Source organism: Idiotropiscis lumnitzeri, chromosome 18 (genome assembly GCF_059441095.1).
Source record: "Idiotropiscis lumnitzeri isolate Australia: NSW breed Sydney's pygmy pipehorse chromosome 18, RoL_Ilum_1.0, whole genome shotgun sequence".
Classification (NCBI taxonomy): Eukaryota; Metazoa; Chordata; class Actinopteri; order Syngnathiformes; family Syngnathidae; genus Idiotropiscis; species Idiotropiscis lumnitzeri.
This window is the reverse complement of record NC_142408.1, coordinates 3378487-3403088: the sequence shown is the minus strand read 5'-3', so window position 1 is coordinate 3403088 and position 24602 is coordinate 3378487. Positions and strand designations below refer to the sequence as shown.

The following is a 24602-nucleotide window of genomic DNA, read 5'->3' as shown; positions in this document are numbered from 1 at the left end:
AATTCTTGAAACAAGTACAAGGGGCAGAATTTGTGATTTTTTTTTTTTCATTACTTCTCTTGGTTACGTTACGCTCATATGTTTGCTTTTTGCTAAAACGTCGTTTGACTTCATACGTTCTTGCACAAGTCATTGGGAAATTTCGCAACTTAAACCAAGTTGCAGCCTTCTGGTCACATTTGGGAGGTCGCTTGTTTGTTGATTGGCAGAATCCACAGGGCACATTCACCTGTGCCCCCAATTCTTCCTAAAAATAAGGTCTTTGCAATTTGGCCTTTAGAAAAAAAAATCGCAACTGAAATGAAACTGTAGCTAATTTAGAGAAGAAGTCCAGTCAATTTTTACACAGTCATTTGTTGGTTGCTAGCCAGAATTAAATAGTCACATTAATTTTTGCCCACAATCATTCACGACTTTGACTAGCGTTTAAGTTGGTACTTTTTCAAACTTTATACGTGCTGGCTGCTGAAATACCAGGACAACAATCAAACTCAACTTTTTTTCATTTCAGTGGCTATAGTCAACTAAATATCGCTAGTGAAATGAAATCGGAGTTTACCAGGAGCGGTACATTCTTCCACCAATTATTTAAGTAGTTTGTTTATTTTTCAATGCAGCGAAACTAAGTAGTTTCGCCACGCGATGGCGGAAGTGAGCACACCGTTTATAGCGGAAACCCAAATTGTATGTTTCAAAATAAAAAGCAGGAACTGCTCTTGTGAGCACTTGTTTCTTTCAGATAAGCTTACCAAACGCTATAGTGTTTTTTATAAAGTAACAAAGAATGAAATGGTTGTCTTTTATGGTTCATTACGTCGTGAAAGCGAAGCCTTCCGTAAAGATGTCATTTATTGTGGATAATCGTCACCGGATATACATAGTCTCAGTGAGTCTGGTGAGAACGCGGTGACCAGTGGCCACAGACTGGTTGGGAGGGAAGCACAAGCAGCCTTTGACCGAGCGAGGTTGGAGCATCACCCGCACGCTTGCGGTGGTCTTCTCGGCTCTCTAACGTGACCCGTGAACTGGATTAAAACACACACACAAAAACCGTTGGGATGCCTGCGAGTAAAAACGTACAAGGTTAGTATTGTAGTAAGCGTGTTCTTAATTCGTCTTTTTCCGATCTCGGTGACTAGCTTCAATTTCAGTAATTGCAATGGATTGTTTAAGCTAGGTCACGTCTATTTTGACGTCTTTTCACTCTGCTTGTTCTCCATTTAGGAGGAAAAGCCTTCGGGCTGTTAAAAGAGCAGCAAAGACAAAAACTGGAGGAGGTGAATCAGGTAAATGGTGTCTTTTGTTTGTTCATTTGTCGGCAAACGTGTCGACTTTGGAAGTACGCGCGTGCACTTGACCGTATGACGAATCTTGGCGACGTCACCTCAAAATGTCTGACCTCATCGTGCTTCGTTTTATTGTTGGTTTGTTTGCACGGACGCTTCGTACTCTCAACGTTACACCTGTCTCCTCGCTTTTCTTTTTTTTTTTTTGGACCCGGGGGGGAACAGGTGTGCGTGTGCGCGTGCGTTTCGATGGAGTCTCAATAGGCTTCTTTGTCTAGCCCGACAATTTCCCACGGATTAAGATCCTCTTTTGCATGTAATATTTTCCTGTTAAATTTCCCCGTTATCAGCTCGCCCTTTGTGAGAACATGAAAACGCAGTCCGTGAGGCCTGTGGGACATTCCTGTGCATCACTGCATCCTTTTGTATGTCATGTGCTCGTTGGAGCAGGGGGGGTTTCCCCCAAAGATGAGGGGTGTGAGTGAGTGAGCCAAATATCTGTTGGGTAGTACTAGTATGTGCTAATGTGCTGAAAATATTTTATTTTTTTTTCTAGGGCAAAGCGCATACTCATACATGTACCTCAAGCTGGCTGTCAGGGAGATGGAATAAATACTAAAATGGCTTTCTTTAAGCTTGCAATTTCAAAATCATACCGTATTTGTCAATTGTAGACAATAGATCCTTAATCCCTTTGCGACTCACTTTAAACATTGTCATTCACGCAGTCACGGCACTCTTACGTTTGGGGGCTTGTAGGAGATATTCGCAGTAGTTGCGTTGTCACTCAATACCGATCAAATGCGTATTTTGTATATGGACGAGGATGCTACAGTGGAAGCAGTCTGCTTTTGATCGTCGTCACGCTTCATTCGAAACTCGGCACACTTATGGAGGTCAGACGAGAATGTGACTCCACATGGCGGCTTGCTTCATTATCATTTCATTACTGTGGATCCCTCCCGGCATTTTTTTTTTCCTTCACGCCCTGGCGAGGTGTCCTACTTTTCATAAACTCACTCAGTCGCGGCGAATCAACTAGGACGAGCGCCCCTGTTGTGTGAGTCATCATGTTTTTTTTGTTTTTTTTTAACCCTTTTTGACTACAAAAATTGACTTAATTGTTTCTCTGTGGCCCATTTCAGGAATTCCTGGAGGACCAGAAGTACCGGGACGAAGATGACCTCGCAGAGAAGCTGGAGGGCTTCAAAAGTAATCACTCCCATGTCATTGTTTGTACAGCGTTAACGCCCAAGGTCCAGCACAACACTCTTTAAACACGACTAACTTATCGTGAGTGACAATTAAGTAGGGGTAGTAAGCATCGCAATTCAACTCGATGAAACACTTTTGGCTAAAGTAGCGGTCTACAACTTCACTCAGTGCGCCTGCATGTCAGATCTAAATTGAAGTCATCTGTACGCAAAAGGTATCAAGTAGACGCCTCCTGAAATAACTGAAGTTTAAAGCAATAAATAGAGCTCAGTTCGCCGCACAGCTAACAGTCACAAGTCGCATTAGCCCGAGTAGCTAACACAGCAGTCTCCGTCATCAAGCCTTCTTGACAAAAGTATTTGGACACCACGCTGGTTAAAAAAACGAGTCCACTAACTTTTCTACTGTGTTCTTTTCTTACCAAGCGAAACAGTAACAACCAGCCAGTGTCAAACATTTTTGACATTCAAAGCCAATGTTCACAAGCTTAAAGGCGACTTCGCTTGTGCGGCTGCGGTGAAACACGTGCACTTGTTACTGTTTACCGGCAGCTGTTTCAGCCTCAATAGTTTTATAAATGTCTTGACACACACTCATACTTCCTCGTATGGGAATAGGCTGCGTCGAAGTTTGCAAGGCCAAGTTCAGCCCACGATGGAATGCAGCAATTCTTTTTTCTTTTTTCTTTTCTTTTATCGCCACCCGCTGTTATCACACACTGCAGAACTTTGCTCAAGCCCGGCGGCAGAAACCAAACACACTTTTACAATGACCTCATTGTGAGATATAAAATGAGTCCAACTGCACAAAAGGGTTAATATTTCTTGTCGTTTGCCAGGGCACGACTCATGCTGTTATTTTGAACTGCGGCTGCACATTTTAGCATGATGTCAAGCTGCTTAGAGAAACCCCAACAAAAGACTCCCGCACTCCCTAAAGACTTATTGAGAAGACCACAAACGGCGCGTTTGTTCTTTCTTTTGTCATTGTGTGGCATGCAAAATTATTCATGCTGAGAATTTCAAAAATCAAATAGCCTCAACCAGTATTTTACGCTTGCATTAAGCCAAGGCACCTATTTTACATTTGAAAACATCTGCAAACACCAAAACAACAGTGAACTGTCAAACATTTGCGTGTTATTGATGCCCACCCCCAAAAGACCAATAGAAGCCACAAGAGGACAAGAAATACTTTGGCCTAAATGAAGCTCCTCAACTCACTTCAATATAGTTTGTTGGCATTAAGACGCCACAATACGGCAGTAAAGCACAATATTGTCTAAATCAGGGGTCGGCAAACTTTTTGATTGGCGGGCCACAATGGGTTCTAAAATTTGACAGAGGGGCCGGACCAGAAGCAGATGGATGGAGTGTTTTGGTTACCTCGCCTCATCGGAGAAAAAAAATACATTTAATTTGAAATAAAAGTGAACAAAAGCGTTACAACAATACATATGTCTTTGAAATTTTATTTATTTAATTTTTTTCAAGTTCGGCGGGCCGGATTAAAACGCTTAGCGGGCCGCATGTGGCCCCCGGGCCGTAGTTTGCCCACCCCTAGTCTAAATGAAGCTCCTCCAACTCGCATTAAAAACACCCCACGACGGTCTTGGCCATGCGCCACATTCACACAGTATTGGGATGTTGTGTGTTCCGAAATTCCGGATGTCCATGAAGGCACCGCGTGAGTGCCTGGCTGAGAGAAAATACGGACCCCGTGCAGGATTCTAAAGAGGCTGCAGACTTGGGTCGGCTTGTTTTCTGCGACTGCAGATGATCAACAGGCTGTCCCACTCAGCTGTGTAATGTGTGTGTGTGTGTGTGTGTGTGTGCAAGGAGGCCTACACCCCCAAGTTTGGGAACAGGCTGATCATTGTCCCGTCCCGCTCCTCACGGGTTCACACAGTTAACACAGTTCCGTCTCTCTTGCTCAGCCTCCCAACACACACACACACACACACACACACAGCTGCCATTGTGCGACAGAAAGTAATGTGATGAGAGGAGAACGAGAAAACGGTGATATTTTCGGGGAGAAGAAGCAGGCTTGTAGAAACACTCTTGCTCCTGTCAGTTGAATGTGTTGCATAAATCTGAATAGGCGTTGCATGTGTTTCTGCTTTGAAAGGTGACTGCTTGAAAAAGAAAGGTGTGTATTATTGGATTATAATTCATAGGAAAATTTAAAAAGATGTGTGTCTGTCGGTCTCGGTCAGCTCAGGTCGGATGTGTTTTGGCAAATGAGACAAAAGCCGCCTGTCGTGATCAGCTACTCGTTCTTTCTTTCATGCTTGTTTTTTTTTTCTCCACATCTCCACTTGTGCTTATTTCACAGATAAATATGCAGAATTTGACCTGAATGACCAAGGCGAGATCGGTGAGTAACCAGGATGTGAAACAAAGACAATAACCAAATGCTGACTAACGTGCAAAGTCAACAGCAGGAAACAATGACGAACATTGTGTCGTTATTGTTGCAAAAGCTTTCATTAACAATACAGGCACTTTTTCAAGTCACATTTTGAGAATGTTGATTCCATTTTTTTTCTTCTTTATGTCAACCTTCAACTTTAGCAAGATACACCCGACGCTCGCTGCAATTTCATTGCAGGACATCTAAACAAACAATCACTCACGATCGTATTCAAAATTATGGACAATTTAGTCATTGATTAGCCAAGAAGAATTTTTGGGGTGTGTGGGAGAAGTGCAGCAGCTATTTTTAATTTTTAAATCGATAAATCTCAAATTTGTGGTCGATGAATTGGATGTTTAAAAAAATGCTTAAAATTTCCCTCCTTTGATTCAATAACAATTACTTCAAATGGTCAGTGAAGAAAATACACAAACATGAACAAATTATAAAAAGATTTACTGGTTTGATCCGTAACCTCAGCAAAAAAAAAAATTGTACTGAATGTCATTTTTACATGTAAACCTATTAACCTATTTTTTTTTTTTCTTCTTCCTCGTCTCAGATCTGATGGGCCTCAAGCGGATGATGGAGAAGCTGGGCGTTCCCAAGACCCACTTGGAGCTGAAGAAGATGATCATGGAGGTGACGGGCGGCACCAGCAGCAACACCATCGACTACCGGGACTTCGTGAAGATGATGCTGGGCAAACGCTCGGCCGTGCTCAAACTGTGAGTGTGAAACGCGTGTGCGGGCGTGCGGGCGGGCGGGCGGGAGGGCGGGGCATGGCATCTTGTAACCATCTGCTCGCCACGCTGCGTCAGCCAATTGTGTCATCCGTCCGCGGGGATGAACGCTGATGTCACTGGCCGCGTGCCGCCTCGGCCGTTAATCTCCATGGCAACAAAACCCGGCCGTCGTTATTCTTAGCTATGGGATCATGTGATTAAGTAATTGATTATTTCTGAGTCACCCAAGACCGCGCAGGAGAAATTTCGTATCCAAATGCCGTCGTCGACTCCATGACAAGGGGTCATTAAAAAAATGTTTTTTGGGAAAGGCGCATTGACGTTTGCCGCTTTTCTGAATCGGGTTATCGTGGATGATCCCTTTTAAAGCAGCCGGCCTCGGGGGTGAGATGCATGTCAGCTCTGCGGGACTAAGCCCGGCTGCACTGTTTAGTTGGCAAATCTTCTTATCTTTAAATGCAGCAAGCGCAGGAAAATGCACAACTTTTTCTCCTTTGCCCACCATTCTTCTCTTTTCTTTTTTTTTTTTTTTCTTCACCAAAATACATCGCCCAAGCCCACGCAACTGTCATCTGTCAATAAGTCAGTGCTTTTGTTTGAATTTGCAATTTTCTCGGGCAAAATGTTGCTTTTGAAATGAATGGAAACCCGTGCGCAAATTGTTCACTCTCGAGGTGCACGGATGTTCTCGTCAGTGCACTACTTGTACTTGCTTGTGAGACTACTACCATGTGGCACTCTTTACGGCGCTCGACCCGACTCGCCGGTGACGCCCAGAGGGCATCCCACGGAGCACGCAAATGAAACAGATTGTCGGATATCGCCGCTGGGGGGGGGGGGGCTGGCTGTTTGCCGTGGGGGACTCCCCTGGCATTTGCAGGCCTTTTTTTTTTTTCTCATTACTGTCCTTTGATTTTTGCACAAAGCTTTCACATATTTTCGGAGATTTCCCACCAAGAAAAAAAATGAATTAAATTAAACTAGAGCCACCCAACTAAGATTGCGAGTAACACAGGATATGATCTTACGATATAAAGCGATTAAGCACGTTTTAGTTCAGATCCGCAATGTTGACAGAACGTGGAGGTTACAGATTCACACGTCTAAAAAAAAAAAAACTTCCAGTGGCCTTGAGAATAGCTTTGCATGCCGTTTTGATAAAATTCCGCACCATTGACCGAATTCTTCATCAAAACGGCAGCCGCTATGAAAGTGGAAAATGCAACTCCTGCGCGTTTATGTAAAGTGTGATAGGAGGGTGAACGTTTTTCCAGGCATTTGGCAGAAGATGCAACACTTAACAGTGAATTAACGTCCATTTGGCTCCTGATTTGTATTCAGGTCGGCTCCTGCTGATAAATGGAGAACATTGAAAATCTATTAAAAGTATCTGAGGTCCGTGGGAGAGCGCAATAAAGGCCAGCCGTTCGCAGAACAAAATGAGCATCAGCGGCTCTTTCAACATCTGGATGACTTTTCTCGGGGGGCTTACCGGACGGGAGCCCGTGTGTGAGTTGGTCAAAAAAGGAAATGAAAGACATTTGCTGCCTCCAAATCTTTTCAGTGCGTACAATCGTTCCTTTGAGTGCTCGGACACATTATTGTCTGACCCTTTCAGAACTGCTTGCCACGGGCACCAGTCAGTCAGTGTCGGTCGTCCACTCAATTTGTGATTGCCCCTTGGAGGAGGTTTTTTTTTTTTTTTTTTTTTTTTTTTTTTTTTTTTTTTTTTTTGCAGCCGTGTTTGTGCTAACATGGGCCAAGGATCTGGTTAACGGTCAAAGACTCAGATGAGAAAGGAAACAAGGATACTAACCCTTTTGTGAGGAATATTGGTCATTATTTTTAAATGGCTTTTTAAGGTTCTGTTTGGAAATTCATGACATAATTCAAAAGCGCCGTTCAATTAGTCAGAGTCGAGCCAGATAAACAGATTATAGCGCCACCAGTAATTTTGGCAAATGAAAAAGTTTTCATGTGTGCTAATGTGTCTGAACCGTCGATGCAACGCGCAGGCCCATTTTGTTCAACTGTAAACATTTTTGCTTCTTTTTCCTTCCATAGAGTCTTGATCTTCGAAGACAAAGCCAACGGAGCGGCGCCCTACAAGCCGGACGGCCCGCCTCCGAAGCGAGACATCGCCAGCCTGCCTTAAGCCTGCCCCCCCCAATCCCTCTTACCAATACACCCCCCCCCACCCCTTCATTCCTTCTCAGGCCGCTTTCCAATTTTCTTACCCTGGTGGACCACTGTTCGATGGACGAAGGAGTTTGTTTTTTTTTGTGACGTACGGTGCGTGAAAGGTGTCTCTATCGTTAGATGGAGCTCATCGCTAAACAATGTTTGACTGTGAATATGATGCTTTAGGTAAATCGTAGCAACCGTAAGTGTACATGTAATCGTGAGTTGTTTTTTTTTTTTTTCTTAAATGAGTGTTGTGTATTAAGGGAAAATGCTTTTATTTTTAGACGAGCCCAAGCCGCTTTCTTCATCCCATTTCCGCAGCAGCCTCGCAGGGATTCGCATCGCTTCGGTCCGCGTTTGAGAGATTACAAGCCCCCCCAACACCCCCCCCCCCCCTCCCCTCCCCGGGCCCGACTTCCTGCGGAGCTGGAACACTGATCTGGAATCAGTAACTAGTTTTATCAAGTCCGCGTTTTGGACTTTAACTCAGACTTGCGTGGTGGTTTGCGGTCAGGCGCACATGTGAGAGGACTGTGATTAACTGGCACAAATGTAACCGGCAACAATAACAACAGTACAATCATGTTCTTTCCAAGTGCCTCAGTGCTGAAACAACCGGGAGCGCGTGCAAATGCGCCGTCCAAGCAGTACATAAGAACGCCACAAATCCCTGAAATCGGTGTTCTTTTGCTGTTTCATGTTTTTATGTCGTACAACATTCTTTGAGTGTTTGCAAGTGATTGATCCCCCCTCTACTCACTCCCCCACCCCTCATTTTTTAACTCTTTAAATGTCATTGTAAAATTTGTTTACTGAACTTTTGGGTTTGTTTTGGCATAGCCAGTCTCTCACAACGTCATAACTTATCACAGTGGTACCTGGAACTTTTGGTCCAACTTGAAAACAATTTCGCCATTGAGATCAATTAAACGGTATTCCCAAAATGTGAGTGATATTGAGCTTTGGGATGGATGGGCTCATCCTGAGATTTCATTCCAAAATACAATATCCCGAATTTTTTTTTGTGAGTATTATAAAGCTGTGAGCAGTACAGACTGTTTATAATGTTCTAACGGTCTCTAACCACGAAGGTAAAAATACAAAATCATCACAAGTGACAAGCATGTGGCAGCTAACCAGTCGGTGACTAGCATAAGAAGTTAACGTAGCAGTCTACATCTCGAGTCAAACATTTGGGTGGGTTTATTTTTGCCTGAAATGGAGCCACTCACTTTATTGTAGCTTCTAGGGCATCTTCTCGAAATGAGGTCCAGTTTGGGTACGCTAATGCTAATTTCTGAGTGATTTTAAAAGCTTATTTTTATAAATGTAAAGACCTTGGATTTGCCACTCATTATCACTTTCGTTATCCTGTGTGAGTGCTGTGATTTGTGCCTGTCCCTCCACTCGCACTCTACCTATGATCGTGTCATATTTGAAGGCCCATTTCATGTGTTTTTGTTTTACTGGGAGCTGCTGTTTGGTTTACAACACGCAAGCTTTTTTTTAGCGTTGTTTATTAAAAGATGCACATTTTTTTGTTTTGTTTTATTTTTTGCAGACACCAAAGGAATTAAAACATTCTTCTGACACCGTTTACTGTGGGATATGGTTAATGTGGTGCTTTTGAGCAGAAAGCACTTAAGCAAAACGGCTTTATTTGGTTTCCATTTTCCATCTCACTTAACCTGTCAAAACACGCTAGACTTCATAAACACTCGATTCAATTGCTTTGATTTCGGTCTATTGAGTGCTGTTCTGTTTTTGCATTCTGCTGCCACCTGCTGATCATTATTTGCACACAATTTGGAGGATGCGCGCTCAAATTCATGACAACGAGGAGATAAACGAACAAATTCAAACCGATAAAATTTAATTGACATGACGAGGGGACGCTCTGAAGCTGTCACACTATTAAATCGTTCGGCTACGTCGTGAAACTGCCCCTTTAGTCTTCGCAAAAACTTCTCAATTTTGACCATAGTTTTAAGAACAACGCCTTTTCTGGTTTACGCTGTAGGCCGATTGTGGTGAACAGAGGCTTGTTTTGTTTAAGTTAGTGGGAAATGGACGTTGAGTGTAAACAGAAGATAAGAAAGGACGAGGGGAGGCCCCTGAACCGTCGTTCACAACTTTTTGAACAGACTCGATAGGATAGCGTTTTTTGTGTTGACAAGCTCATTTTATTTTGTGGCGTCGAATAAGTATTAAAAGCTCGAAAAGAATAGCACGAGTAACCTCATATTTAAAATCAGTTGGGCGTTTAATCGACTTTAAATTTTCCGAGTGTAGCTGAAAGCACCACGATACGTCATTTACGTTCGACCACGTCTGGCAAGCGGCGGCGTCTGTGTAGGCCCCTCCCACTACGTGCGGCGCGGAGGCTCTCTTGGAGATCGGAGTCGGAGCTCTCAGTCCATCTGTGCCAGCCGCTTGCTGCCTGGCTATCGACGCCACTGCAGGAAGATGGCGACGGAGAAAACCAAACACGAGGGCAGAGTCAAAATCGGACACTACATTCTCGGCGACACGCTCGGAGTGGGCACGTTCGGGAAGGTGAAAGGTAAGCAGCGAGACAGGAACCCCCCCCCCCCTCCTCCTCGCCGCCAACCTCCCCCCTTCACTTACTTCAACTGAAAGATGGTGGCCGGTGAAGCTTTTTAGCTTCGCGGCTAATTTGCCAAGCTAAATTGTCAAGCGAGGAAAGGCGTCGCACTTGTTGTCTCTTCCTGCTGCCCGTTTTCTCAACTTCCTTGCGGGGACGTAACGACGCCACACACCGCTGGCGTTAGCACCAGCTCGTTTTGTTCGGCGCTGTGTAGTTGGGGGGGGCTAGCCGGGGAGAGCCACAAGTCGCTTGTCAAGGTAGCCACCGGGAAGTAAAGCTCTCGCAACGCGAGATAATATAAATATAGCTTAATTTTCACATCACGCCACTGTTCACTTTACGCCACCGCCGGGCATTGATATATGGCGTCAGCTCAATAGACTGTCATCGCGGGTATTCAAATTTATAGGCATATTATTTTGTGGCGACACTCATGTTGTTGCGCGCGGTGAGGGGTGGGGTGGGGGGGTCGTCACTGTGAAGTTTTGTAATTTGTGGAACGACATGGTGACGTGCACCGTGTTTAATTGAGACCTGCGCCACTATTGAGGTCTTTGTTCCTTTTGTAGACCTTAAAAGTTCCTCACCAAGCAGCAACGCCTTTAAGTGATCTTGATCTGAAAATGACACAGAGGTACTGCACCTTTGTATTTTCCCCAAACATTTCCTAAATAGCACAAACTCTGACGATGCAGACATTTAAGTGATGAAAAAAATAACATTGAATTAATTACACTGAAATGGAAAAACAAACACTAGGGGATGCACCGATCGGATCGGAAATCGGGGTGATCCAGGAACGTTATATCGGTTGAATTTTTTTTTTCGTTCACAGCAAAGGCTTTACTCGTAAACATGTATTACTCGAATCGAACCGTACATTGCTGTAGACAATTGTGTTACATAGTATGACGTTTGTTGCACCCAAGCACTGAAGCTTGCGAGTTGTAAAATATTTACTCACTGCACCAACAGTGTGTTCAGTAATATTTGAGGGTTGTCACCTGCTCTTCCAGTTTTTAAGTCTTTTTTTTTTTTTTTTTTTATAATACTCTTTACTATGACAAGACCTTTTGCAATTGTGGACGATGGACAAAAGATTTCATTTTAGAACAGTGAATGATTTGTTTTCTTTGTGTTTTCTCGCAGTGGGCCAACATGAGCTGACCAAACACCAAGTGGCCGTGAAGATCCTGAACCGGCAAAAGATCCGCAGTTTGGACGTGGTGGGCAAGATCCGCCGGGAGATCCAGAACCTCAAGCTTTTCAGGCACCCTCACATAATTAAACTGTAAGTCCTAGATTACGACCCGCTCGCACGTCCCCTAATCCTCGCCTGCCGCCACATTATTGCCACCCACTGAGCTATTTCCAGCCTCTAATGGTGGCTTCCAGAGCCCGTCCATTTGGAATGATACCCGTCTGAGCCTTGTTTATCCCCTCACAATTGGGTGGAGTGTAATTTGCTAAATTTAACCGAAATTAACACGCTCAAAAGGGGAGAGTGGTGGAAGTTGGAACATTTCCAACATTTGTAAAATAAGGTCCAAAATGTCTGCAAGAATTCCCAAAAAATACAAATCCAAAAGGTAATCAGGACTGCATTGACTTTTATGGGCCGCACAGATCAGCGTTAGCATCTGCTCAGCGGTCACCGAAAACCTTCGGCCAAAAATGTACATTTTCAGTTTTCACTTGTAAGTATTTGATGGCCAAAACAGGCGGTTGTGATGATGCAAGCAAAAACCTTTGAAACAAAGATTCTGCCTCGGGGCAAACTTACGAGTGCGAAACACTGCTTGCAGTGGTGCGTCACGTGCTGACAACCCGTTAAACTGAGCGGAGGTGAGCGACGGAGAAATACGGCCAAATTTCCCAGTGCAAATGGTAGCGAAAGGCATGATTCGCGCGAGACAGAGCAGCCCCTCAAAACATGCTAATTTCAGCAACACATGAACTGTGATGTGTAAAGTGTGCTGTTATTTTGCATTATTTAATGAAAACAGGACAGCAAATGACAACTATTTTAATTGAACAGAAATGATTTGATTAAAAAAAAAAACTGTCAAGCAAGCAGCTGCTGGGAAACACAAGTCTTAGCCGCTCCATCAAAATGGAGTCGGCTTTGTTTGTGCGCTCTGGTCCACTGTTGGCAAAGATGGCATCGCCAACACACACAAAGGGAGTTTACATTCCTGAACGAGGATGACACGGAGGTGCTATGTGAGCAATGTGGCAGCTGGTCGCAGCTCTGTAGCATGCTCACATTTTGTCTCCAGGGCTTTCATACGTGCTTCTTTAGCAACCGACTCCACCGCTCCAAATTTTACAGACACTTTACAAAATAATTGACAAGCTTTGCATGAGCTGTCTGTGTGCCTACAGTCTGCTCCAAAGATCTGCTGGGTCCTTAGTATGTTTGTTCTTCCACATTTTCGTATAATTGATGGTCAAGTAAGTGCAATAAGAAGATTAAAACTGACATATTTTTTTTTCTAATCTGGAGGAGGCTACATTGTTGTTTGGTTCCATTTAGGTCACAGAAAAGAGCAAGATATTAGTAGGTCATATTGGATCGGCTAACAGTACGAAACATATTCAACAAATGCTTTTTGTCCTGACTTTTTGCTGTTGAAGCGTCCAATCACATGACGATCCTCACAGGTATCAGGTTATCAGCACGCCGACAGATATCTTCATGGTTATGGAGTACGTCTCCGGAGGGGAGCTCTTTGACTACATCCTCAAGAATGGAAAGGTAATCTTCTTCTTCTCAGCTTCTCGCCCTTCAGCCACATAAAACAACAAAAAAATAATAAACATGTTAATTACCAGATAAATTCAGTATCAGATAGCTGAATGCTAATATGCAGTGCGAAATCCGTAATTCGCATCACTTTTGCATTCAGTCACTTAGATGTGAAACGCTTCATGTTTTGTCTGTCTTTTCTGTACTGCCCCCTGGTGGCCATGGCACGTCATCAATTTGCATGAAACGTATGATGCATGATGCACAGACTGTTAAATTCATTCCGTTCTATGTATTTCTGTTATTACTGATTTTTTTATTTTTTTTATTTTTTTATGAAGAGCAACTACGAGAGCAGACAAGCTCTTCTTGTCAGGCTTGCAATTTTTACCGAAATGTCAGAAGACGACGCGAGGCGTTGCTTTGTGCTTCTCACCTCACACTCCATTTGCGCCTTTTTCATCCGGCAGTTGGACGAGAAGGAGAGCCGTCGACTGTTCCAGCAGATCATCTCGGCGGTGGATTATTGCCACCGGCACATGGTGGTGCACCGGGACCTCAAGCCGGAAAATGTCCTGCTCGACGCGCACATGAATGCCAAGATAGCCGATTTTGGTGAGCGAGGACATAAGACATTGTAACCATCAAATAAATACATAAAATAAATAGATGCAACTATTTATCCATCTTACATTTCACATTGTGCTTATTTTTATTTATTTAATTATGGAAAGATGTTTTCAAATAAGTGTGCTACATAAATGTATTGCCGCTCACAATTTACCTTAGGAAATGTACATTAAAAAAAAAATAATTGACAAAATGTAATGAATCCATTTGTAGCTGAATTCTCTTGAAATAAAATTATAATTTCAAAAATGTGAGATTAAAAGTTACATTTGAATGACTTGGAAGTGATTTAGTTCAGGTCATTTCTTTTCACTAATTTGGAGTTGACGTTTTCGCCGGTCCCAAACTGTTGACTTGTGTGCAGGCTTATCAAACATGATGTCCGATGGAGAATTCTTACGAACGAGTTGCGGTTCTCCCAACTATGCTGCTCCCGAAGTGATCTCAGGAAGGTTAGGAATGTTCCGTCGCAGCTCCTGTAAACACTCCGGCTTCGTTCAATATCATTTTATCATCTTTTTGTTTCCCCCTTCACTTTTTTGCTCAGATTATACGCCGGTCCCGAGGTGGACATCTGGAGCAGCGGGGTGATCCTCTACGCCCTTCTGTGCGGCACGCTGCCCTTCGACGACGACCACGTGCCGACGCTCTTCAAGAAGATCTGCGACGGCATCTTCTTCACTCCGCCGTACCTCAACCCCGCCGTCACCAGCCTCCTGAAGCACATGCTGCAGGTGGACCCCATGAAGAGAGCCACCATCAAAGAGATCAGGTGAAGTTCCAGAATGTGACACACGCAAGGAATTTGGGCTCCGGTTGCATGAGCTGCACGAGTATTGCAGGAACAAACAACCGTTCAGGGTTTTGCTTCCCCCTCGCAGAGAGGATGACTGGTTCAAGCAGGATCTTCCCAAGTACTTATTCCCCGAGGACCCGTCGTACAGCAACAACATGATCGACGACGAGGCCCTCAAGGAGGTGTGCGACAAGTTCGAGTGCACCGAGGAGGAGGTGCTGGCCTGCATCTACAGCCGCAACCACCAGGACCCGCTGGCCGTGGCCTACCACCTCATCATCGACAACCGCCGCATCATGAACGAGGCCAAGGACTTCTACTTGGCGTCCAGCCCGCCCGACTCCTTCCTGGACGACCAACACCTGACCTCGTCCGGCGCCTCGGTGGCGGCCGTGGTCAAGCCCCACCCGGAGCGTGTGCCCTTCCTTGTGGCGGAGACGCCGCCGCGGCCGCGCCACACGCTGGACGAGTTGAATCCGCAAAAGTCCAAGCATCAGGGCGTGCGGCGGGCCAAGTGGCACCTTGGCATCCGCAGCCAGAGCAGACCCAACGACATCATGACCGAAGTGTGCCGCGCCATGAAGCAGCTGGACTATGAGTGGAAGGTGAATTGGATATTGACACGCATTTAATTGGCTGCGTTTAGTTTGCTATGGCATCGATTTGATTTGACCTACAACGTGTCAGAAACGTTCCAGGACTTTCGTCTCTGCTGTGCCTTCTCCTGGAAGGACTTTTCTGTTTGTAGTCAAACCTAAGCCATGTCTAAGAGAAAAAATAGTGATTTGGCGCCATCTTGTGGCACTGTTTGAATGTGGCGTGGCGAGTGAGTAACCTATGGTCCCGAGAAAAGCAAGCTCTCCCGTGACGCATTCCTCAGATCGCATCACAACTGTGGCAAAGCTGAACCGCTCCTAACAGGACGACACGTGACTTAATTGGTTATCATTCATTTTTCTTTATTTTTTTTTTCCTCCTCCCTCTGTGCTGTCAGGTTGTAAATCCATTTTATTTACGCGTGAAAAGGAAAAACCCGGTGACTGGCATGCAGACCAAAATGAGCCTTCAACTCTACCAGGTGGACAGCCGAACCTACCTCCTCGACTTCCGAAGTATAGACGGTATGTCCAAAGCTCCACCGTCGAGGTCGGTCAGTCATTAGAAAAGTAGCGTTAATGTGTTACGCCGCTGGCGACGCTACGGAGAGAGACCTGTAAAAAAAAAAAAAAATACAAGTAGAGTTTAACCCACCACATGCTTTAAAAAAACACTTTAAAAAGTTTTCTTGACACTGATTCCTGCTTTCTCAATCGCAACCTTCTCCAAATATGAGACGTGTGCTTCTTTTGATACCAACAAATGTGAAAGTAAATCCCTTCATTTTTTTTTCACCTCGCCACAGCCTTCAGTGGTGAAATGCCGCACAAAACCAAAAACGTTGTTGCCCTCCGTGTTGTTCCAGACGACATGTTGGAAACCAAATCCGGCACGGCGACCCCTCTGCGCTCCGGATCGGTTGGAAACTACCGCACAACCATCAAAAGCGAGGCGGACGCCGCCGACTCCCCCGCCTCGACCAGCGTCGCCCCGCACGCCAAGGCGGCCGCCGAGGGCTCACTGGCGTCTTCGCTCACCTCATCCATCGACTCGATGGGAGGCGTCGACGTCCCGTCTGTGCCTCGCCCGGGCAGCCACACCATTGAATTCTTTGAGATGTGCGCTAACCTCATCAAACTGCTCGCACGATAGCTCGCTACGCGCACACGCGCTCACACAAACACACGCGTACGTACCCACGTACATCGATCGCTATAGCCTTGTTTGCTCTCCGAGTGTCTTTTTAGCAATAAGCATGCAATCCGTTGGCGGCTCAGCCCGGGATGGCAGCGAGACGCTGGGGATTAGCCGAGAGGGAGGGGAGAGTCGATTTCGGATCAATATGTCAACATCTTGTCAAGTGATTACACTGAATTTGCTGTACTATCGAGTCAGCCAGCTTCCAGTGCAAAAAAAAAAAGTAAGATCAACTTGTTTGTTTTTTTTTCCCTGTGCGGGAGAAGAAAGAAGCAGCACTTTTGCACACCTTTCTTTTCGTTCCTGCCACTTTTATGATTTTTTTTTTTTTTCTTCCCCAATTTGCGGCACACTCATCACACCGTCAGGAAGTGCACTGACCCCTCACGCCTCCCTCTCAGTGTCAGCATTTTTTGTTCTAAGTCCGTCTTTGTTTTTACAGTGCCCCCCCCACCTATCTTGTTATTCGCTGAATTACTCACATAGACACCTAATATAAAAGTGTTGCTTTGACGCCGCCTTGTGGCAACTTGGTGAGAACGATTATGTTGAACAGAGGCGTGGAGCCACAGACCTGACTAAGTAGTCCTTCGATGGAATCTTGGTGAGGAGCTTGTTGAAGTGATGCTAGGAGCTTCATTTAGGCAGGCTGTAGCTCTGACTTTGTGCTTTGACGCCATCTTGATGCCGATGTTGGACGGAGGGGAGGCGCTTCAAACAGGCAGGCCACAGCTTTGCCGACGCCATCTTGTGGCATCTATAGGCCATTATAAACATTTTTTGCGGGTAATGGCAACTGATTGCAGATTTATTAAAGGTGGGCTCGGTCCCTCACCTCACAAATATCAGGGGAACACTGTACGGGGATAGTTTTTTATTTTTTTTCTACATAAAGACAAGGCTGTATCTCAACACTTAAAGGGTAGATTTACACTACAGGTCCAAGTGGCTAATTCCGATTTTATATCGATAATTAATTTCCACAATTTCAAGTGACATCGCATCCGATTACATTTACATGTGACCAAATTTACACACACCGATGGAAGTAACAACAAACCAAAGCAGGTGTTTGATCTATGAAACTTTCCATTTCTAGGCCTGTTGCATTTTGCTAATTGTGCTACACGCTCCACTTGAACCATGTTGTGTAAATCTAACAAAGTGAAAATCTGTTTGCTTCTTGATCTCTTGCTGGATTTTTTTTTAATCCACATCACTTGAATCATAATCACGTGTCGTTTCACAACAATTCCTGTGTTTGTGTCAATGCTAACAAACGGAGGGGGGGGGGGGCTATGAATCGACATCAATTTGCCAATAAATTTTGTGCCTGCTTGATGATCAACAAAAATAGACAATCTTAAAAATTGAATTTACATTCCCCTTCAGTTTGGAGAACCTGGAGATAAATTTAATGCCATTTTACAGTCACGATCCTGAGATTACACTTTTTTTGTTGCTTTGTTTTCCCTTTGTCAACCATTAAAATGAAATTTGTTATTTTTTGTCTTATTGTGTAAATCATATGCAATTGTGTTGTAATGATTAAGAATTGCCTTTTTTTTGTCTGCAGTTTGTTAAAATGCCATTTGCAAGCATTTCTCACCCGTGTGTGTACGTAATCGCAATTAACAATTACTAGAAAAGCATTACATATTTCTATACCAGATGAGCTTATGAATGTCACCCATTATGGAAATATTTTATCGTCTGCTGTCGGGTTGCCTTATTTAACAGGAGCGGGTAAACTACAAGCACTTGATATGGCCCCAAAACATTGAACAGAAATTATTTTAATTTGGAATAAACATAGTTTGGGTGATGCATTTTCCAAAATTTAGGAGGACAAAAGGTTCCCTGCTGTTGCCATATGATAATTATCTACTGTTGTTTTGAAATATTGGCCCATGTTAATTGCCAGTATGAAGTCACACAAGGAAATCCTTTCATTGAGATCTGATGTTGCATTTCAAAATAAAACGCCTCAGAAATCTGAAATTTCCACCTCTGCACCTTTGATTTTAAGAAAATCATTAAGAATTTTGTTTTTCTGTCATCGGGACGGAAGGTGGGGGACGGAGATACGAAGATCATCTCTCTGCAGAAAGACTTCTGCAGGCGCAACATAGGGTCGTGTGCAATCACGTGACGCGTCTGGAGCTGTGTATAAATTTGTTCAATTTGCTGTATAATATAATTTATAGTCTACGTACTTGTGCTATTACACCCATGTTTCACTAAATGTTTTTGTAAAATTGTTTAACATCTTTAAAAATGCATTTTAACGCCGACATTTTGACGTAATGTTTACTACTTCCGCATTTTGCGAGTTCATCTCGACGAAAAAAAAATCGAGAGACTTCATCTCGACTCATTCGAGAATCTCTGAAGACTCGGTCAACATTAGACGTGACTGCCAGTTTTTGTCGCCTTTTCACGACTAAACTGACTCTTTTAAAGATAAAAGCATACACTTCAACGAGGCTCTCGTCCGCGAAGGCGGTACAATCATGTCGGAACACGATAGTAACCCGTTCACGGAGCCGGAGCTCAGTAACCCGTTTCAGGTAAGGCTGGCCGGCAAACTACTGTAGCTTAGCCATATTATCATCGCTCTCATGATCACATCACAATTTACATTTTGACACGCACAGTCGGTTTTCACTGTTAGATAACAACAATAAATTGTCTGTTTTAGAGCCTGTTCTGTCTATCGGTGTCATGCTGGCAACCTAATTAATGTTTTTGGGCCAAATGAATGAATGACAGGATGTCTATCCTACAAAATCAATCAAATTGGTTGAACCCTGAAAATACTTCACTACTATTACTGACTACTTGTCCAATTTACGTTCTTATTTTCTTGCACAATTAGTAGTTTACGTAAGTATAAAAAGCCTAAAACAGTGTTGCAGATTCCAAAGAAAAATACCGTAGTTGTCTTTTCAACCATCTGCCGTCCACTAGACATTGAGTCAGATTAAAAAAATAAATTTAAAAAACGAAACGAAAAAAAAACACCTAACAAGTCACCTTCATGGCCTCGCAGACAGTCGGAACTTCTAGAACGCTAGTACTAATCAGCCGGCTCTTCAGGAAACGAGTTGAGAGGAACTCAACTGCTATTGGACAACAATTGTTCTTCAAAATCGCATTTTCCGCAACTCATGATTTATTCATACAGAACCCTGCAGGGCCAACATGTTTTTGGCGTGCGCGCTCGCACCTCAGGGCTCGCGGAAGGCAGCATATGTGAAGTTGACTTACAACCCCCCTCACCCCCCCCCACACACACGCACACGCACACGCACACACCAGCAGGCTGCACGACAGTGCACCCTCGTTCGGCCCACTTTCTCTGCTAATCGGGACAATCCTTCTCTATTTTGACTCCAGTGGGTCTTTTGGGGACCCCATTTCTATAAGAAGTTGTGAATGTGTGTATTTTACAAAAAGAAAGAAGTAAAAATTATACTGGGGGATTGGGGACGTTTGAATTTCCCCAAAAGTTGTATAATGTCATGGAAAGAAGAAATTCTTTTGAACAATAGTTTTATATTTTAGAATGGGGGAAAAAAGAAAAAAAGTTCCACCAAAATAGCTGGATGTTTTCTATGATTTTATTTTTTGTTTTGGGTTTTTTGGGGGGGGGTGTATCTTGTGTTGAAATAAATTTGTATACGGTCCCCAAAAAAGTTTTCATTCTTAACCTTTGAAAGGACATTGGTATTCTATATGAACATTTTTAAAGAAAGGTTGTCTATTTTTGTGAAGAAGTTGTATATTTTATTTAAAAAAAAAAAAAAAAAAACTTGTGTGTTTCTAGAAAAAAGATGTATATTTGCTCCAAAAAAGTTCCATATTTTCTCAAATGGTTTTGATTTTTGAAAGAACGTTTAAACATTTTAGAAAAAAAAGTGCAACCTTTTTTAAAGAGGTTGTGCATTTTAGTGTAAAAAAAGTTGCATACTTCTAGAAAAGTTGAATATATTCTTAAAAAATGTACATTTCTTCAAAAATAGTTAGTATGCTGGATTTTTTCAAAAAGTTGCATATTTCTCCAAAGGAAAGTTTTATATTTTCTCCAAGGAAGTTGAATATTTCCGAACCATCCCTTTTGTTGAGCACTTCTCGTCCTTCGGGTCACAGGTGATCTGGCAAAAGTGTTCGCGAGGCGTCCGTCCTCAAGCTCGTTCTTTACAAAAAATGTAAATGCTTTCATATTAAAAAAAAAAACAAAAAAACGCAGCCCTGTTCCGCATGTTGTGCTACATTAATATTTCCCAACAGCCTCGGTGTGAATTATTTAGGATGGCAGTCTGGTGACGAGCTGTAGCCTGTTTTTGTGTGTGTGTTCGGGATATGGTCGGGAAGACGTCAACGTCTGCCTCACTTTGGATCAAAGGAGCGTGCGAAGCTGATGCTAAGCTAGCAGGTGGGCAGGACGTCGGCGTGCGCGTTGAGCTTAAGGATGGCAAGCAAGGTATTTTTTTGGGCCGCTTTAGTTCTTTTCACGTGTTGTGTTGCATGTCACGTTTTATTGACGAGAGTGATTAATCAGGGAGGCAGCTACTGACTCAGAAATGGAATTACGAGAAAAAAAAAATTTTTCAGAGTGGTGGGCTCGTTTACTTCACTGCTGGAGCATGTTCTCATTTTGAATCAAAAAGTAATGTAAGTAATGCACAGTTGTCTGAAATATAGTAAGATTTGGTACAAAAATCAATTTATTATAAATAGAATTTAGATTTTTTGGGGGGAGCAGGGTTACAGCGCAATATATTTTGTACTAATATTTTGTTTTGACTAGTTTTTAAAATCAATTCATTTTAAATAATTTTCGGAGGAAACTCTTTGTTTTTTGTTTTTTTTAATACCAGTACGAGGATTCACTATTTGATACCTCCCGAAATTTGGATGTACACAATTTAATTGAACACAATGACATTAAATTGTGAACAAAGACATTTCTATCCTATGTAGATGATGATTCACGAATGTGTCAGATTTGTATCGGCGGCCTCCACGGGTACCCGATACCTTCAATTGACATCGGCCCGATATAATCCGTCGTATGGATATTTGTCCATCCCTAACTGCAACTCTTGATTTCTTTCAGGACCCTTCCGTGGCGCAAGCAAAACAGACGTCGATGGCTGCCGGCTTAGAAGAGTACAATCCCTTCACCGACTCCAAACTTGTGAGCGTGTTCCCATTCGAGTTTTTCTTGGCGTCCGTCCTAACATTTGGGGCAAACGTGGTTTCACTTTCAACGCATTCCTCCTGTCTAGGCAGCGATGGCGAGCAAGCCCAACATGGCGGCGCCCACCATCGCCACGCACCCCGCCATCATCAAGCCCACGGAGGAAGCTCCCGTCTACTCGCAGCCTCGGACACAGGTAGCCTCTCCAACATTTTTATTTATTTATTTTTTAATTTCCCCCTGACCCCCCTCAGCTGACACCCAACGTGACCGTCACTGCCGCTCAGGAATCGACAGGGGGCGCCAGCGAGCTGCTGAAGAGGCAGGAAGAGCTGGAAAGGAAGGCGGCTGAGCTGGACAGGCGAGAGAGGGAGATGCAGTCACTCAGCGCTTCTGGAGGTGCTTCGCTATCTTCATCTTTCATTAAAAAAAAATGTTTGTTTGTTTTCTTGACTTGATTTTGATCTCATTTATTGAACATATATATTACAAGATAAAAACAAAATTGAATGAAAGAAAAACTTTTTTGTTATTGCAACACCCTATTGACTCATTTTCCTCCTCTTTCTCTTCTCCACCCCCACAAGGCAGGAGAAACAACTGGCCCCCCCTCCCGGAGAAGTTCCCGGTGGGCCCGTGCTTCTATCACGACATCACGGTGGACATTCCCGTGGAGTACCAGAAGACGGTCAAGATCATGTACTACCTCTGGATGTGTGCGTTTTGCCCTCATGACTCAAATTTTGGAGCGTGGCGTGGTCGGGCGGTCACATGGTGCGCTCACAAGGCGTGGTCATCCTGTTTGCTGACTCGGTCACATGACGCTCTTATTACCACACACACACACACACACCAAGACTTAAAGCAACAAGTTCATGTCATATATGAACAGTGTGGCGACAAAGTGCCCACATTCTTACCTCATTCATTTTCCATCCACTAAAATAGTTCATCATCCTTGATGGACAGGTTACATAATGCGACTCGGCGACATATGAAAAGAAATTAGTTCCCAAAAATTGCCTTTTTTTTTTTTTTTTTTAAACGCAAAATCAAACTTTATTTTTTCTCTCGCTTTACAGATTAAAATCAAAAGTTTCCCGCAGAAGCATCTTTGAACTGCAAGTTGATGAATCTTGACCACATAATTTAAAATCTTGTCTTAAGTAAAATGAAAACATCTCACAATATGTTTGTTCGTCTGACAATATGCTACTTCTTTGTCTGACAAGAAATGTTTTGTGTACAAGCATTTCCCTTTTTTTTTTTTTTTTTTTTAGGCTTTGCAGTCTTTGCTCGTTTTAAGAGTTTTTCCAAGTCATTTTGTCCTCTCCAACTAGCAAATTATTTCATGACTATTTTTTTCTTTTTTTAAAGCCCAGTTCTTGCAGTGTGGTAAAATGAAATTGCAACGTGTGTGCTTTACCTCCAGTCCACACGGGGGCGCTGCTGGCCAACCTGGTCGGCTGCTTGGCGTGGTTCGGCGTGGACTCGTCCCGCGGCGTCGACTTCGGTTTGGCCATTCTGTGGTTCCTGCTCTTCACGCCGTGCTCCTTCGTGTGCTGGTACCGGCCCGTCTACGGGGCCTTCAAGTAAGTTCTCGGCTGACCCCGTTGACCTCCTGCTTTACATCACGTCACGTCGTCATCTTCTTCTTCTTCTTATGTGGCAGGAGCGACAGCTCGTTCCGCTTCTTCCTGTTCTTCTTTGTGTACATATGTCAGCTGTGCGTGTACGTGGTGCAGAGCGTGGGCATCCCGGGATGGGGAGCCTGGTAGGAAACATTCCACGTGATGAAAAGAAACCCAAAACAACTTCCCCTTTATGGCTGCTTGATGACGAATAAGAACGTGTTTGGTCTGTCCTCAGCGGCTGGATCTCGGCCCTGATGTGCCTGAACATCAGCGTGGCCGCGGGCGTGTTGATGATCATGGTGGCGGCGCTGTTCACCACGCTGGCCGTCATGTCGCTGGTCATGTTTAAGAAGGTTCGAGCCGCTCGCCGTCGTTGAATGCCCTCGCCGCCGTTTTAATGCTTTTTGCTCCGTCAGGTGCACGCCATGTATCGCACCACCGGCGCCAGCTTCCAGAAGGCCCAACAGGAGCTGGCCACGGGCGTCATGTCCAACAAGACGGTGCAGGCGGCCGCCGCCAGCGCCACCTCCAGGGCAGCCCAGGGAGCCTTCAAAGAGCGCATCTGAGCCTGCTGCCGGCCGTACGTGTGGTTTTGGTCTGCCAAAAACTGCTTGATTCTTACACCTATGAGAGTATTGGGGCCACACTGGAAAGAAAGATATCATAATCCCCCGAATAAAGTCATATTGTTCTAATTTGGAAGAAAAAATGCGTACTATGATTTTACAATAAATGAAATATTTATTTTGAGAACAATTTTTAAATTTTTTAGGGAAATAAAGGCATAAAATAATGGGCAAAAGGTTGAATATTTGAGAAGTTAGTATTTTTAGGGAAAGAAAATAGTACAATGGTGTGATTGTTTTCTTGCCAGTGTGCCCCTAAGACTCCTTTCAAAATAAAGAAATCACAAACGTCTTTTAATGGCCTTGAATGCAAAGTGAACCGCTACTGCCTCCAGTGGCTTTGCTGTGAATTGCTTCCGTTTGCTTCTTATTTCATCACAAGCCCAATTTGCTCGTTTTCCATTACAAAAATTTAAAAATATATTAAGTTACGCGGCAGTTTTAAGTTGCTTTTCCTTTTCTTCTGGATTTTTCCACTGTATTTTCTCAATCGTCCGATTTCGCCAGCTTGCACTTTAAACGTCTCTCGTGTGTGCGCATTTACCTCACTTTCACTCAGGATGGCCCACAGCCACTCTCATTATTATTATGAATATAAATGTGACTTTTGCCACAGTAACAAAGAGAAGACATTTCATTTCATGTTTTTTTAAGATGCTAAACGTGAGCGCACTTGCCTTATACAAAAAAGCCGTCGAGTCTTGAAATTT

General features: G+C 43.8%; 3 protein-coding genes across 7 annotated transcripts; all 3 read left to right on the top strand.

Annotated features, from left to right (window-relative positions):
- Positions 1 to 886: 886 nt before the first annotated feature.
- Positions 887 to 9441, top strand: aif1l (allograft inflammatory factor 1 like). Its single transcript, XM_088282188.1, has 6 exons — positions 887 to 1083; positions 1225 to 1286; positions 2432 to 2498; positions 4839 to 4880; positions 5482 to 5647; positions 7730 to 9441. The coding sequence occupies exons 1-6, from the start codon at positions 1059 to 1061 to the stop codon at positions 7818 to 7820; spliced, it is 453 nt and encodes a 150-aa protein (XP_088138314.1). The 5' UTR covers positions 887 to 1058; the 3' UTR covers positions 7821 to 9441.
- A 734-nt stretch (positions 9442 to 10175) lies between these two features.
- Positions 10176 to 16750, top strand: prkaa1 (protein kinase, AMP-activated, alpha 1 catalytic subunit). Its single transcript, XM_088282187.1, has 9 exons — positions 10176 to 10412; positions 11607 to 11748; positions 13122 to 13215; positions 13677 to 13821; positions 14201 to 14288; positions 14384 to 14608; positions 14718 to 15237; positions 15627 to 15753; positions 16095 to 16750. The coding sequence occupies exons 1-9, from the start codon at positions 10316 to 10318 to the stop codon at positions 16379 to 16381; spliced, it is 1725 nt and encodes a 574-aa protein (XP_088138313.1). The 5' UTR covers positions 10176 to 10315; the 3' UTR covers positions 16382 to 16750.
- A 402-nt stretch (positions 16751 to 17152) lies between these two features.
- Positions 17153 to 23871, top strand: LOC148319045 (secretory carrier-associated membrane protein 1-like). Of its 5 annotated transcripts, XM_088282183.1 has the most exons (10): positions 20576 to 20637; positions 20720 to 20912; positions 21549 to 21629; positions 21721 to 21828; positions 21887 to 22031; positions 22220 to 22348; positions 23065 to 23224; positions 23305 to 23406; positions 23502 to 23619; positions 23683 to 23871. In XM_088282183.1, the coding sequence occupies exons 2-10, from the start codon at positions 20901 to 20903 to the stop codon at positions 23830 to 23832; spliced, it is 1005 nt and encodes a 334-aa protein (XP_088138309.1). In that variant the 5' UTR covers positions 20576 to 20637; positions 20720 to 20900; the 3' UTR covers positions 23833 to 23871. The 5 variants fall into 5 exon arrangements, with proteins under 5 accessions (XP_088138305.1, XP_088138306.1, XP_088138309.1 ...); XM_088282179.1 differs by lacking the exons at positions 20576 to 20637; positions 20720 to 20912 and adding an exon at positions 17153 to 18996; XM_088282180.1 differs by lacking the exons at positions 20576 to 20637; positions 20720 to 20912 and adding an exon at positions 18449 to 18996 and having other exon boundaries at positions 21920 to 22031.
- The last annotated feature ends 731 nt before the right edge of the window (positions 23872 to 24602 follow it).

What these genes read in the sequence shown, in the direction of transcription:
- prkaa1 (XM_088282187.1), top strand. Translation starts at nt 10,316, where the DNA reads ATGGCGACGGAGAAAACCAAACACGAGGGCAGAGTCAAAATCGGACAC. An exon ending in AGCTGGACTATGAGTGGAAG is followed by an intron (nt 15,238 to 15,626) that starts GTGAATTGGATA and finishes CTGTGCTGTCAG; the next exon opens with GTTGTAAATCCATTTTATTT. An exon ending in CGACTTCCGAAGTATAGACG is followed by an intron (nt 15,754 to 16,094) that starts GTATGTCCAAAG and finishes GTGTTGTTCCAG; the next exon opens with ACGACATGTTGGAAACCAAA.
- aif1l (XM_088282188.1), top strand. Translation starts at nt 1,059, where the DNA reads ATGCCTGCGAGTAAAAACGTACAAG. An exon ending in TGCGAGTAAAAACGTACAAG is followed by an intron (nt 1,084 to 1,224) that starts GTTAGTATTGTA and finishes TTCTCCATTTAG; the next exon opens with GAGGAAAAGCCTTCGGGCTG. An exon ending in GAAGCTGGAGGGCTTCAAAA is followed by an intron (nt 2,499 to 4,838) that starts GTAATCACTCCC and finishes CTTATTTCACAG; the next exon opens with ATAAATATGCAGAATTTGAC.
- LOC148319045 (XM_088282179.1), top strand. Translation starts at nt 18,940, where the DNA reads ATGTCGGAACACGATAGTAACCCGTTCACGGAGCCGGAGCTCAGTAAC. An exon ending in GTCACTCAGCGCTTCTGGAG is followed by an intron (nt 22,032 to 22,219) that starts GTGCTTCGCTAT and finishes CACCCCCACAAG; the next exon opens with GCAGGAGAAACAACTGGCCC. An exon ending in CCCGTCTACGGGGCCTTCAA is followed by an intron (nt 23,225 to 23,304) that starts GTAAGTTCTCGG and finishes CTTATGTGGCAG; the next exon opens with GAGCGACAGCTCGTTCCGCT.